We start from the raw sequence: 15,301 nt of genomic DNA, 5'->3' as shown, positions 1-15,301 counted from the left end.
ATTGAGACCATGAACAGGGGCTCTGTCTGTTATCCAGGCTGGGGTGCAGTGGTGGGATTGCCCCTCACTATAACCTTGTACTCCTGGACTCAAGTAATCCTCCCACCTCAGCCTCCTGAGTAGCTAGGACTAGAGATGCATGCCACCATGCCTGGCTAATGAAGTCATTTTTTTAAATAAAATGTCTGGCATACAGGCTGGAATGTATGGGACAATTGGAGCAAGTTAGTAGTCTCTCTCTTCATGTGGCTTCTCCACGTGGCTAGATTGGTCTTCCTTGTATATGGTGGTCTTAGGGCAATTAGACTTCTTACATGGTGACTGGCTTCATCCAGAATGAGCATTTCAAGACACCTAGGTGGAAGCTGCAAAGTTTCTTATGACAATCTCAGAAGTCCTGAAGTGTCACTTTCTCTGAACTCTATTGGTTAAAGCAGTCACAGGTCATTCCTCACAGAAATAGAAAAAAAAATTTAAAAATTAATATGAAACCACAAAAAGACCTTGAATAGCCAAAGAAATCCTGGACAAAAAGAATAAAGCTGGAAGTATCACGCTAGCTGACTTCAAAATATACTACAAAGCTATAGTAATCAAAACATCATAATACTGTCATAAAAGCAGTCACATAAGCCAGTAGAACAGAACAGAAAACCAAGAAATAAACCTACATATGTACAACCAACTGATTGTAGACAGAAGGGCCAAGAACATTCACTGGGGAAAGGAAAATCTCTTCAATAAATGATGCTGGGAAAACTGGATATTTATATGCAGAAAAATGAAGCTAGCCCCCTATCTCTCACCATATATGAAAATTAACCCAAAATGGATTAATAATTGAATGATTAGAAGACTTAAATGACTAGAAGAATGACTAGAAGAATTAAATAACTAGGAGAAAACATAGGAGAAATGTTTCAGGACATTGGTCTAGGCAAAGATTTCATGGAGAATATCTCAAAAACACAGGCAACAAAAGCAAAAATAGACAAATGAGATTATAACAAATGAAAACCCTTCTGCAAAGCAAAGGAAACAATCAACAGAGTGAATAAACAACTTGCAGATGGGAGAAAATCCCTGCAAACTATTCACCAACAAGGGATTAATATTTAGAATACACAAGGAACTCAAACAGCTCAAGAACAAAAAAACAAATAACACAATTAAAAGTGGGCAAATGAGCTGAATAGACATCTTCAGAAAGAAGATATACAAGTGGCTAACAGATATATAAAAAGTACTCAACATCACTAATCATCAGGGAAATGCAAATCAAAGCCACAATGAGATATCATCTCAGCCCAGTAATAATGGCTGTTATCAAAAAGACAAAAATAACAAATAATAGCAAGGATGTGGAGAAAGGGAAACTCTTATGCACTGTTGATGGGAATATAAATTAGTACAGCCATTATGGACAGCAGTTGTAGAGGTTCCTCACAAAACTAAAATTAAGCTGAGTGCAGTGGTGTGTGCCCATAGTCTCAGTTACTCTGAGGCCGAGGTGGGAAAATAGTTTGAGACCTTCAAGTTGGCAGTATGCAATGATCACATCTGTATATAGCCACTGCATTCCACCCTTGAGTCATATGGCAACATAGTGAGAATCCATTCTTTAAAAAAATAACAAATAAAAGAATAAATAGAACTACAATATGATCCAGCAATCCCACTGCTGGGTATATATCCAAAGGAAAGGAAATCAGTATGTTGAACACATAGCTGTACTCCCATGTTTATTAAATCACCGTTCACAATAGCCAAGATATGGAATCAACCTACATGTCCATCAACAGATGGATAAAGAAATTATGGGGACTGGGTGTGGTGGCTTATGCTATAATCCCAGCACTTTGGGAGACTGAGGCAGGAGAATCACTTGAGGCCAGGAATCCAAGATCAGCCTAGGCAAAAAAGTGAGACCCCATCTCTTCCAAAAAAATTTAAAAAATTAGCCAGGCCTGGTGGCATGATGTACTTGTAGTCCCAGCTACTTGGGAGGCTAAGGCTGGAGGATGGCTTGAGCCTAGGAGTTTGAGGCTGTAGTGAGCTATGATCATGCCACTGCACTGTAAAAAAAAAGAATTGAAAAGAAATTGTGGTACATATACACAGTGGAATGCTATTTAGCCAGAAAAAAGAACAAAAATATCATTCATGGCGACATGGATGAGCTTTGAGGACATTGTGTTAAGTGAAATAATTCAGGTACACAAAAAAAGATAAATACCACATGTTCTCACTCATATGTGGAAGCTAAAATATTCAATTCATTGAAATAGAGAGTAGAATGGTGGTTCCTAGAAGCTGGGAAGGGCAGAGGATAGTGAGGGAATAGCTAAAGTTGGTTAATGGAGGAAGAATCTCTAATGTTTTATAGCACTACAGGGGGACTATAATTAACAATTTTATTTATTTATTTATTTTATTACATAAATTAACCCATTTATCATAGACTAGTGATGTCTCAAATGGTGGAGCTTCTACTGGTCTTCCAATTCCTTCAGTCTTCTGATGGCAACTTTACTGTGATCGGGGAAGTGGTGTTATAGGTCCAGGCACCACCAGCTACAATTTCCATCCAGGAGCCACAGTGCCAGGTCCCCACAGCTTGTCTCTTTATCTGGATTTTGCCACAGAAGGAGCAAGTGTCCTTGGCATGCTGGTGAATTATAATTTTCTTCACCATTTTCTGGAGGGAGGCACCATAGTGGGTCCCATATTTATTGATAATTCTGACTTTCTTGTTGGCTTTAATCATTTCACCACCAACTGGGTCCGAGCCCAGACAGCAACAACAATTTATTGTATATTTTCAAATAGCTAGAAGAGCGGATTTTGAATATTCCCAAAACAACAACGAAAAATGTTTGAGATGACAGATATGTTAATTACCCTGATTTGATCACTGCACGTTGTACACATGTATTGAAATATCACCCTGTACCCCTTAAGTATGTATAATTATTATGTTAATTAAAATTAATAATAAAAGGGGAAAAAGCAGTCATAAGTCAGCTAAGGTTGGAGGTGAAAGAATAATCTCCACCTCTCAATGTACCTTGTATGATCAAAGACAGAAGTAATTCATGATTTCACAAAGTGTGTTTCTAGAATCTGATTAGTTCATATGTGAAGAGAGACTGATGTCTATGTAACCGAGAAGTCATGTTTGATCAGATCAGGTTTCTCCCAGGCAAGGGAAACTAGAAGAGCAGGAACAGAATCACAACTTTCAGTAGGAAAGATAAAACACCACATCTCAGCTGCTGTTCTGGGACCAGGATTCTTTTAGCTGCATTTTAAGAAAATGAAAAATGACTGCCAGCACCAGGCTCTCTGGGGAGGCCCCCAGAGGTGTCCCAGCCTTGTGCCACTCTTGCTTGGTGCCTGTGCCCTGGGAGCTTCTGGCTTTGAGTTCCTTTGGTGTGCATTTTTCCAGCACCCCCAGCTCTGCTCTCACAAACCTGTGGCCAGTGTTTCCTCTCACTGGTTTAGGTGAATTTTTAGTATCTACAGTTGTAACCTCTAGCCATGCCCAGCTGCCTGTCTGGAGCATCCAAGCTACCAAGGATTGTTTTTCTTAGTGTTCTGGTTACAAAGTTGACTACATGTTGAGTGGTTTTCCCCACTTCATGTACCCCATAAGCCCCGTGGCTTTTAGTGTTGATTTTGCAGAATGTGAGGCTTTTCAGTAATGTAAATTTTACATGATAGCAGAAAGGTCTGAACTATTTATTCTTCATTAATATAAAGCACCAGTCCTTGGAGAGAAGCTGATTCCATTCTTGGGGTAATATTCTAGACTGGTTTGGAACATTTCTTGCCACAAAGAAATGATGCTTTAGAAATCCTGGAGAAGGATATCGAAACCAGCTTAAAGGAGAATCCTATTGGCCAAGTTCTGATAATTTAAGTATATAAAATAAAATAATTATAGTTAATTAAAATATTTTGGGTCATGAAAATCCAGAGTCAACAGTATTTAAAGAAAAATGAGAGCTTTCTTTTAAAATAACACATGATATACTTGGATAGCATTTCTTCAAATGAGCAAAGATGTTATTCACTTTTAATTGTATGAATAGTTCAGTATTGTAGATACACACATACACACACAAACACACATACACACACACACACACACACACACACACAGGTGGACAAAATACATGTCAGCCAAAGACTAAAAAGATTTTATTCCCAGATATGGGATGACCTTATTCATTATGAAAATTGAGGTACATTCATCATATGCTGAATTATTAAGACAATCTGCAAAGCCTTAAAATTCACCAAAACTTCCATTGTCCATATCACCTAGAATTTACAGGTAGTAGTAAAACATTAAGGTAGGAATTTGAAAAAAAATAAACTGGCTAAGATTTTTTCAGAAACTAGATTCAGAAAGACAGACAGAGGTCTTGTCCTCAAGCTGTCCTGAACATGAGATTATCAGGCAGCAGAAAGATGGGACTCTCCACCTTACTCTTGAGTGGACAGGCTCATGAAAGACTTGCTTTCTTAAGCCTGTGGCCTGCCACTTACATTTATTTGATGGTATATTAATCTAGTGTGAATTACTAATGAAATTTATCAAATCTTTTCACTCATAAGACATAAGAACCCCTTATCCCCCCCTACATTTATCTCCCTTGGATCTGAAGGTACTCAAATAAAACATGTATCCTTGAGTGGAGCGGATTTTGTCTTTTAAACAGACTGAAATACAGGGACATCTGCTTGCTGGCATCTATTTGCTGTTTTGTGATTCTAGCAGCTATTCCTGGTTACTCTTGGTTACTCCTTTGATTTTTTTCCCCTTGCTGTGCATGGTCACCAAAAAGAACTGGACAAAGACTTCCCAGGAAGAAAGAGAGAATCTCAGGCCTCACGCCCTGGACCACTGTAGAAGGATAGGGAAAATTTTTGTCCATCTGATCCCAAAATGACTTTATGGAACCTGAAGGGTTTTTAGGGAGCAACATTGAAAAGACAATTCATGTATGGCATTTGCTGCTCTTCAAGGAGGATAAGGTTTTAATGTTTCATATTTTGGGTTTGTGCCCAAAGGACCAAGACTTATATAATGGTTTTAGGAACATGTAAAGGTAAATTATAACAGAGATTTTCAAAAAGTATTTCTTGGACTAAAATATGCCGATGTGGAATTGTTAGGCTCATAAAAACGTGTTTGAGTTACTCTGATAAAGAAATGCAAGGGGGGGAATATGTTTTAGTGAAAAAATAAAAAAAAATTGAATATGTTTTAAAAGTCATTTGTGTAATAACTAGAGACATAATCGAAACAAGTGAAACTAAAACAGAGGGAAAAACTGGGGTAAAGGGACTCTAGAACTTAGATAGTTTAAATTTTGAGGCAACTTGAGAGCAGAGTCCAAGGGTGAGACATTTTAAAAATCTGAAAGTGGAAGGCTTCAAATATCACTCACATCAAGCAATTTTAGCCAAGCTTATGGCAGGCATATTGACAAAGATGTTTAAAATTTGTTTTTGCAAGAAACAAGAGGCTTACTGAGAAATCTGCAACACCTACAATATAAACTGTGACATTTATGCCACGCTACCAGAAGCTTCTTTTGGAAGTCTAAACAAAACAAACAAAAATAGTGAATGCTGTATATTCCTTTTTTCTCTGTGTTGATGCACTAGGAAGTAATTTTTCACTTTATGAAATACTTACCAGCTCTGAGATGACTTTATGGACTCCACATTGGGTGTGAACTCTTGGCAAAACTGAATTTCACCTGAGTTGGAAGTTGGCCAATACAAGAGTCCCTAGCAGATCTCAGTAAAGTCATGTGAAGCCCTGTTTCTTCTGTAATACACAAAACGTTAGAGTGGAGACCCCAGGGAAGAAGGAAGTAGTAGATTCTACTTGGGTGGAATGAGGTGAGAAAAGCTCATGGAGAAAATAATCCATAAACAAACAGCTTATTCAAAGAAGAGTAGATACTTGCCAGGCAGATGCGATAAGACTTGGTGGGGAGGCCAGAGGTACCACCCAGAAAGCAGGCAGCAATACGGGCCAAGACATGGTGGAATGATATAGTCTGGTGAGTTTGTAACTGCAAGCAGTTACACTTGGTGCACTGGCATGAACTTTGGATGTTAGGAATGGGGCAAAGCACCATGAAATACAAGCTGGGTGGTAAGGAGGGACAGATGCTAGATGTCCTTGTACACTGTACTAAAGTTTGCTCTTTCATTTATTTAATGAATGCATGTATTAAGAACCTACTCAGTGCCAAGTCTTGGGGAGACAGACACAATTTTTTTGTTTGTGTGGCACTTACAGTATTAAAGGGGCAGACAGACATTAAACCTAATCATATGACTAATTATTTAATTTTACTTGTGATAAGCTCTCCTATAGGGAGGCCAATGCTGTGTAATGACAGAAGTTGTAATAGGGAAATCTAACTTAGTGTGGCATCTGAGACGTCTTCCCTGAGGAGGTGACAACACAGCGGAGACCTAAGTGGGAGCGTGTCAGCTAAAGGAGGGCTTGTTTGTGAAAAAGTGCTTTGGGCAGGAGCAACATGGGCAAGGGCGGGGAGACGGACAGGCATGTGTATAATCAAGTACCCCCTCTTTTCTAAGAGAAAAAGAATGGGTTATGTTTTATTTTTTTCCTTCTTTTCTCTTTCCCCCTTTTCCCTTGTTCCTCACTTCTTAGCTCTTTAGAAATGAGGTTATAACCTTTACCTTCCCTTCACCAGACACTTCCTACAGAGCAAGCTTATCTATTAGGTTGGTGCCAAAGTAATTTGGCAAAAGTAATGGCAAAAACCACAATTACTTTTGCACCAATCTAATAACTATGCGCCAGAGAGGGAATTCTCCCACCAGGAGACGGCCTCAAGAGACAACAGTCAATTTATAACCTGAAGCGCCCCGCAACAGAGCTCCCTGTCACCTGGAGTGGATCTCAAGACAGTGGCCACCTTACAACCTAGCTCTGCCCACGATGGTGCCAGCTCGGTAGATACGGCACCAAAGTGAGTCATGCAGACCCTACACCCACTTTCTCCCTCTCCAGCATGTCATTCGTGCCAAGTCCCTGCTTAAAACCCTCCGCTTTCTGCCCCAAAAGTAAAGTGATATCCTTAAAGGCAGGAGCCTGTACTTCTTCCCCTAAGCTATGCTGTGGAATAGTGTCACTTTCTTTATATCAGACTCAATCTTGTTAATTGGACTCTGCAGGTGGTGAGTGACTGAACCTGTGTTTCAGTTACATGTGGAGCTTTAGGGAAACAGAAAAACCTGTAGCCAATGGATGGACTCTACTCAGGGAAGCCACATAATCATATTTTCATTTTAGAAACCACCCCCTGGCTGCAGTGTGGGGAATAGTAAAGGGATGTAGGGCAGGAGGTGTGATGGTCAATTTTTTGTGCCTACTTGATGGGTAAGGGAGGCCCAGATGGCTGGTAAAACATGGTTTCTGGGTGTGTCTGTGAAGGTGTTTCTGGAAGAGATTAGCATTTGAGTCAGCACCCAAATAAAGATTGCTCTCACCTATGTGAGTGGGCAGCACCCAATCCATTGAGGGCCTAAATAGAACAAAAAGGTGGAGAAAAGAGGGCTTTGCTCTGTCTTCTTGAGCCGAGACATGATCTCCTCCTGCTCTTAGACATCAGCACTCCTGGTTCTCAGAGATTTGTTTTCTGTTGTTGTTTGTTTGTTTTGTATACAGGTACCCAGTGTGGTACACAGATTTTTAATTTTTTTTATTTTATATATATGTATATTTTATATACATATATATTATTATACTTTAAGTTCTAGGGTACATGTGCACAACGTTAATGGTGTGCTGCACCCATTAACTCATCATTTACATTAGGTATGTCTCCTAATGCTATCCCTCCCCTCTCCTCCCACCCCACAACAGGCTCCAGGGTGTGATGTTCTCCTTCCTGTGTCCAAGTGTTCTCATTGTTCAATTCCCACCTATGAATGAGAACAAGTGGTGTTTGGTTTTTTGTCCTTGCAATAGTTTGCTGAGACTGATGGTTTCCAGCTTCATCCATGTCCCTACAAAGGACATGAACTCATCATTTTTTATGGCTGCATAGTATTCCATGGTGTATATGTGCCATATTTTCTTAATCCCGTCTATCATTGTTGGATATTTGGGTTGGTTCCAAGTCTTTGCTATTGTGAGTAGTGCCGCAATAAGCATACGTGTGCATGTGTTTTTATAGCAGCATGATTTATAATCATTTGGGTATATGCCCAGTAATTGGATGGCTGGGTCAAATGATATTTCTAGTTCTAGAACCCTGAGGAATCACTACACTGTCTTCCACAATGGTTGAACTAGTTTACAGTCCCACCAACAGTGTAAAAGTGCTCCTATTTCTCCACATCCTCTCCAGCACCGGTTGTTTCCCAACTTTTTAATGATCACCATTCTAACTGGTGTGAGATGGTATTTCATTGCAGTTTTGATTTGCATTTCTCTGATGGCCAGTTATGATGAGAATTTTTTCATGTGTCTTTTGGCTGCATAAATGTCTTCTTTTGAGAAGTGTCTGTTCATATCCTTTGCCCACTTTTTGATGGGGTTGTTTTTTTCTTGTAAACTTGTTTGAGTTCTTTGTAGATTCTGGATATTAGCCCTTTGTCAGATGAGTAGATTGCAAAAATGTTCTCCCATTCTGTAGGTTGCCTGTTCACTCTGATGGTAGTTTCTTTTGCTGTTCAGAAGCTCTTTAGTTTAATTAGATCCCATTTGTCAATTTGGCTTTTGTTATCATTTGGTGTTTTAGACATGAAGTTCTTGCCCATGCCTATGTCCTGAATGGTATTGCCTAGGTTTTCTTCTAGGGTTTTTATGGTTTTAGGTCTAACATTTAAGTCTTTAATCCATCTTGACTTAATTTTTGTATAAGGTGTACGGAAGGGATCCAGTTTCAGCTTTCTACATATGGCTAGCCAGTTTTCCCAGCACCATTTATTAAATAGGGAATCCTTTCCCCATTTCTTGTTTTCATCAGGTTTATCAAAGATCAGATAGTTGTAGTTGTGTGGTATTATTTCTGAGGGCTCTGTCCTGTTCCATTGGTCTATATCTCTGTTTTGGTACCAGTACCATGCTGTTTTGGTTATTGTAGCATTGTGGTATAGTTTGAAGTCAGGTAGTGTGATGCCTCCAGCTTTGTTCTTTTGGCTTAGGATTGACTTGGCAATGTGGGCTCTTTTTTGGTTCTATATGAACTTTAAAGTAGCTTTTTCCAATTCTGTGAAGAAAGTCATTGGTAGCTTGATGCGGATGGCATTGAATCTCTAAATGACCTTGGGCAGTATGGCCATTTTCACGGTATTGATTCTTCCTATCCATGAGCATGGAATGTTCTTCCATTTGTTTGTGTCCTCTTTTATTTCATTGAGCAGTAGTTTGTAGCTCCCCTTGAAGAGGTCCTTCACATCCCTTGTAAGTTGGATTCCTAGGTATTTTATTCTCTTTGAAGCAATTGTGAATGGGAATTCACTCATAATTTAGCTCTCTGTTTGTCTGTTATAGGTGTATAAGAATGCTTGTGATTTTTGTACATTGATTTTGTATCCTGAGACTTTGCTGAAGTTGCTTATCAGCTTAAGGAGATTTTGGACTGAGACAATGGGGTTTTCTAGATATACAATCATGTAGTCTGCAAACAGGGACGATTTGACTTCCTCTTTTCCTAATTGAATACCATTTATTTCTTTCTCCTGCCTGATTGCTCTGGCCAGAACTTCCAACACTATGTTGAATAGGAGTGGTGACAGAGGGCATCCCTGTCTTGTGCCCGTTTTCAAAGGGAATGCTTCCAGTTTTTGGCCATTCAGTATGATATTGGCTGTGGATTTGTCATAAATAGCTCTTATTATTTTGAGACATCTCCCATCAATACCTAATTTATTGAAAGTTTTTAGCATGAAAGGCTGTTGAATTTTGTCAAAGGACTTTTCTGCATCTATTGGGATAATTTTGTGGTTTTTGTCTTTGGTTCTGTTTACATGCTGGATTACATTTATTGATTTTCGTATGTTGAACCAGCCTTGCATCCCAGGGATGAAGCCCACTTGATCATGGTGGATAAGCTTTTTGATGTGCTGCTGGATTCAGTTTGCCAGCATTTTACTGAGGATTTTTGCTTCGATGTTCATCAGGGATATTGGTCTAAAATTCTCTTTTTTGGTTGTGTCTCTACCTGGCTTTGGTATCAGGATGATGCTGGCCTCACAAAATAAGTTAGGGAGGATTTCCTCTTTTTCTATTGATTGGAATAGTTTCAGAAGGAATGGTACCAGCTCCTCCTTTTACCTCTGGTAGAATTCAGCTGTGAATCTGTCTGGTCCTGGATTTTTTTGGTTGATAAGCTATTAATTATTGCCTCAATTTCAGAGCCTGTTATTCATCTATTAAGAGATTCAACTTCTTTCTAGTTTAGTCTTGGGAGGGTGTATGTGTCCAGGAATTTATCCATTTCTTCTAGATTTTCTAGTTTATTTGCATAGAGATATTTATAGCATTCTCTGATGGTAGTTTGTATTTCTGTGGGATCGGTGTTGATATCTCCTTTATTATTTTTTACTGCACCTATTTGGTTCTTCTCTCTTTTCTTCTTTGTCTTGCTAGTGGTCTATCAATTTTGTTGATCTTTTCAAAAAACCAGTTCATGGATTCATTAATTTTTTGAAGGTTTTTTGTGTCTCTATCTCCTTCAGTTCTGTTCTGATCTTAGTTATTTCTTGCCTTCTGCTAGCTTTTGAATGTGTTTGCTCTTGCTTCTCTAGTTCTTTTAATTGTGATGTTAGGGTGTCAATTTTAGATCTTTCCTGCTTTCTCTTGTGGGCATTTAGTGCTATAAATTTCCCTCTACACATGCTTTGAATGTGTCCCAGAGATTCTTGTATGTTGTGTCTTTGTTCTTGTTGGTTTGAAAGAACATCTTTATTTCTGCCTTCATTTCATTATGTACCCAGTAGTCATTCAGGAGCAGGTTGTTCAGTTTCCATGTAGTTGAGTGGTTTTGAGTGAGTTTCTTAATCCTGAGTTCTAGTTTGTTTGCACTGTGGTCTGAGAGACAGTTTGTTATGATTTCTGTTGTTTTACATTTGCTGAGGAGGGTTTTACTTCCAACTATGTGGTCAATTTTAGGATAGGTGTGGTGTGTGCTGAGAAGAATGTATATTCTGTTGATTTGGGGTGGAGAGTTCTGTAGATGTCTACTAGGTCTGCTTGGTGCAGAGCTGAGAATTCCATTCCTGGATATCCTTGTTAACTTTCTGTCTCGTTGATCTGTCTAATGTTGACAGTGGGGTGTTAAAGTCTCCCATTATTATTGTGTGGGCTTCTAAGTCTCTTCGTAAGTTTCTAAGGACTTGCTTTATGAATCTGGGTGCTCCTGTATTGGGTGCATATATATTTAGGATAGTTAGCTCTTCTTGTTGAATTGATCCCTTTACCATTATGTAATGGCCTTCTTTGTCTCTTTTGATCTTTGTTGGTTTAAAGTCTGTTTATCAGAGACTAGGATTGTAACCCCTGCCTTTTTTTGTTTTCCAGTTGCTTGGTAGATCTTCCTCCATCTCTTTATTTTGAGCCTTTGTGTGTCTCTACACATGCGATGGGTCTCGTGAATACAGCACACTGATGGGTCTTGACTCTTTATCCAATTCTCCAGTCTGTGTCTTTTAATTGAAGCATTTAGCTAATTTAAGGTTAATATTGTTATATGTGATTTTGATCCTGTCATTATGATGTTAGCTGGTTATTTTGCTCATTAGTTGTTACCGTTTCTTCCTAGCCTCTATGGTCTTTACAATTTGGCATGTTTTTGCAGTGGCTGGTAACAGTTGTTCCCTTCCATGTTTAGTGCTTCTTTCAGGAGCTCCTGTAGGGCAGGCCTGGTGGTGACAAAATCTCTCAGCATTTGCTTGTCTGTAAAGGATTTTATTTCTCCTTCACTTATGAAGCTTAGTTTGGCTGTATATGAAATTCTGGGTTGAAAATTCTTTTCTTTAAGAATGTTGAATATTGGCCCCCACTCTTTTCGGGCTTGTAGAGTTTCTGCCGAGAGATCAGCTGTTAGTCTGATGGGCTTCCCTTTGTGGGTAACCTGACCTTTCTCTCTGGCTGCCCTTAACATTTTTTCCTTCATTTCAAATTTGGTGAATCTGACAATTATGTGTCTTGGAGTTGCTCTTCTCGAGGAGTATCTTTATGGAGTTCTCTGTATTTCATGAATTTGCATGTTGGCCTGCCTTGCTAGATTGGGGAAGTTCTCCTGGATAATATCCTGCAGAGTGCTTTCCAACTTGGTTCCATTCTCCCCATCACTTTCAGATACACCAATTAGATGTAGATTTGGTCTTTTCACATAGTCTCATATTTCTTGGAGGCTTTGTTCATTTCTTTTTATTCTTTTTTCTCTAAACTTCTCTTCTTGCTTCATTTCATTCATTTGATCTTCAATCCCTGATAACCTTTCTTCCAGTTGATCGAATCAGCTACTGAAGCTTCTGTATTCATCACATAGTTCTCGTGCCATGGTTTTCAGCTCCATCAAGTCATATAAGGACTTCTCCGCATTGGTTATTCTAGTTAGCCAATTGTCTAATATTTTTACAAGGTTTTTAACTTCTTTGTGATGGGTTCAAACTTCCTCCTTTAGCTCGGAGAAGTTGGATTGTCTGAAGCCTTCTTCTCTCATCTCATCAAAGTCATTCTCTGTCCAGCTTTGTTCCATTGCTGGTGAGGAGCTGTGTTCCTTTGGAGGAGGAGAGGCGCTCTGATTTTTAGAATTTTCAGTTTTCCTGTTCTGTTTTTTTTTTCTCCCATTTTTGTGGTTTTATCTACCTTTGGTCTTTGATGATGGGGATGTACGAATGGGGTTTTGGTGTGGATGTCCTTTCTGTTTGTTGGTTTTCGTTTTAACAGTCAGGACCCTCAGCTGCAGGTCTGTTGGAGTTTGCCAGAGGTCCACTCCAGAACCTGTTTGCCTGGGTATCAGCAGCGGAGGCTGCAGAACAGCAAATATTGCTGTCTGATCATTCCTCTGGAGGTTTCATCTCAGAGGGGTAGCCGGCCGTGTGAGGTGTCAGTCTGCCCCTACTGGGGGGTGCACTCCATAGAGGCTGCTCAGGGGTCAGGAACCCACTTGAGGAGGCAGTCTATCCAGTCTCAGATCTCAAACTCCATGCTGGGAGAACCACTACTCTCTTCAAAGCTGTCAGTCAGGGACATTTCAGTCTGCAGTGGTTTCTGCTGCCTTTTGTTCAGCTATGCCCTGCCCCCAGAGGTGGAGTCTACAGAGGCAGGCAGGCCTCCTTGAGCTGAGGTGGGCTCCACCCAGTTCAAGCTTCCTGGCTGCTTTGTTTACCTACTCAAGCCTCAGCAATGGTGGGCACCCCTTCCCCAGCCTCACTGCCACCTTGCAGTTCGATCTCAGACTGCTGTGCTAGCAATGAGCGAGGCTCCATGGGCGTGGGACCCTCCGAGCCAGGCATGGGATATAATCTCCTGGTGTGCTGTTTCCTAAGACCATTGGAAAAGCACAGTATTAGGGTGGGAGTGACCTGATTTTCCAGATGTCATCTGTCACAGCTTTGGTTGGCTATGAAAGAGAATTCCCTGCCCCCTTGCACTTCCCCAGTGAGGCGATGCCTCGCTCTGCTTCAGCTCATGCTCGGTGTGCTGCACCCACGGTCCTGCACCCACCGTCTGACAAGCCCCAGTGAGATGAACCTGGTACCTCAGTTGGAAATGCAGAAATCACCCATCTTTTGTATTGCTCACGCTGGGAGCTGTAGACTGGAGCTCTTCCTATTCGGCCATCTTGGAACTGCTGGTTCTCAGAAATTTGGACTCACACTGCAACTCACAACTCTGGCTCTCCTAGTTCTCAAGTCTTTGGGTGTAACCGGAACTCTACCACTGGCTTTCCTGGGCCTTGATCTTATAGACAACAGATTGTGGAACCTCTCAGCCTCCATAATTATATGAGCCAATTCCTCATAATAAATATTTTTCTATCTGTAGTATCCTGTTGATTCTGTTTCTCTGGAGAATGATGACTAATACAGAAAATACAGAAAGCACTGTTAAGATGGATCTCAGAGTGTCAAGGCAAGAGCTGTGGCAATGTGGACAGAGAGGATGGGATACTTTTGGAAGGTACTTAGGAGCTAGAATTGGCTGTAGTTAGTGACTAATGAGTTAGATAAGGGAAAGGAGGAGAGAGACATCAAAAGAATGACTCTTAAATTTCTGGATGGAGCAGCCAGGTAGCTAGTGAGATGAGAACACAGATGATCAGATTCTGTGAGTGGGTAGGGTTCGGGAGAGCTGATGGGTTTCATTTTGTATACACTTAGCTTAAGGTGCCCATGGAGATAGCTAATAGACAACTGGCTGTGAACGTAAAGGTCCAGAAAGATTTCAAAGCTAAAAGTTATAGAAAGGGGAAATATCAGCCCTTAGCTAGTGGTTGAAGCCATGATGATTGATAGTTTACATGGAGAAAGTGAACTGAGTGAAAAGATCAGAGGGCCAAAGACCAAGCCCTGAGAAACACACATATTTACAAGGTGAGTATAGGAAGAGGGGTCAGAAAAGGAGCCTAAGAAAGAATCACAGAAACCCAGAAAAATTAGGAGGAAGTGTGCACTGGATATTCTGTTTGCCCCTCCAAATCCACTATCCTTCTCCATCCTGCTCTGTGGCCTGGAAAGCTGATTGCTGTGGACCACATCAACTGCCTCTCTTGTCCTCTGGCTTCAAGAGTTCAGCCACTTGGGGGCACTGCCAGGAGATTGGAGAGTAAGAAGAGAAAGGCTGGGGTGATCATCTTCTGGCTTCTTTCTGCTGTAAATGGATTGTTAGTGGCGATCATCTTCTGGCTTCTTTCTGCTGTAAATGGATTGTTAGTGGCTATAGTCTGCCAAAGACCAGGGCTCCTGCTGGGCAACCTCACAGTTGCAACTTGCCTTATCTCTACAGGCCTAAGGGTGTCAAGGCTGTCCCCTGTTGCTAGCCTATAGGTCCGTCACCTTCCCTTGCTAGTTTCCCTTAATTCTAGATCTTTACAAATGATTCTTTCATTAAACTCTTCAGTCATCCCTATTTCTTGCCATCTGTGTACTCCTGAGACCTCATCTTTACAGAGATGTATCACAAAAGCCACTGAAAATGAGTTTCAAGGTGGGAGTGGTCAACGGTGGTCAGAGATAGGAGCCTGTACTTCTTCCTTAAGCTAAGCTTTGGGGAATGCTGAAGAGG

At 40.5% G+C, this 15,301-nt stretch overlaps 1 protein-coding gene across 1 annotated transcript; it reads right to left on the bottom strand.

Moving 5' to 3' along the window:
- Window positions 1–2,509: 2,509 nt before the first annotated feature.
- Window positions 2,510–2,767, bottom strand: LOC134739294 (large ribosomal subunit protein eL43-like). Its single transcript, XM_063663079.1, has one exon. The coding sequence runs from the start codon at window positions 2,765–2,767 to the stop codon at window positions 2,510–2,512; it is 258 nt and encodes an 85-aa protein (XP_063519149.1).
- Window positions 2,768–15,301: the final 12,534 nt, after the last annotated feature.

This window comes from Pongo pygmaeus, chromosome 3, assembly GCF_028885625.2.
Source record: "Pongo pygmaeus isolate AG05252 chromosome 3, NHGRI_mPonPyg2-v2.0_pri, whole genome shotgun sequence".
Taxonomy (NCBI): Eukaryota; Metazoa; Chordata; class Mammalia; order Primates; family Hominidae; genus Pongo; species Pongo pygmaeus.
This window is presented reverse-complemented; position numbering and strand designations above follow the sequence as displayed.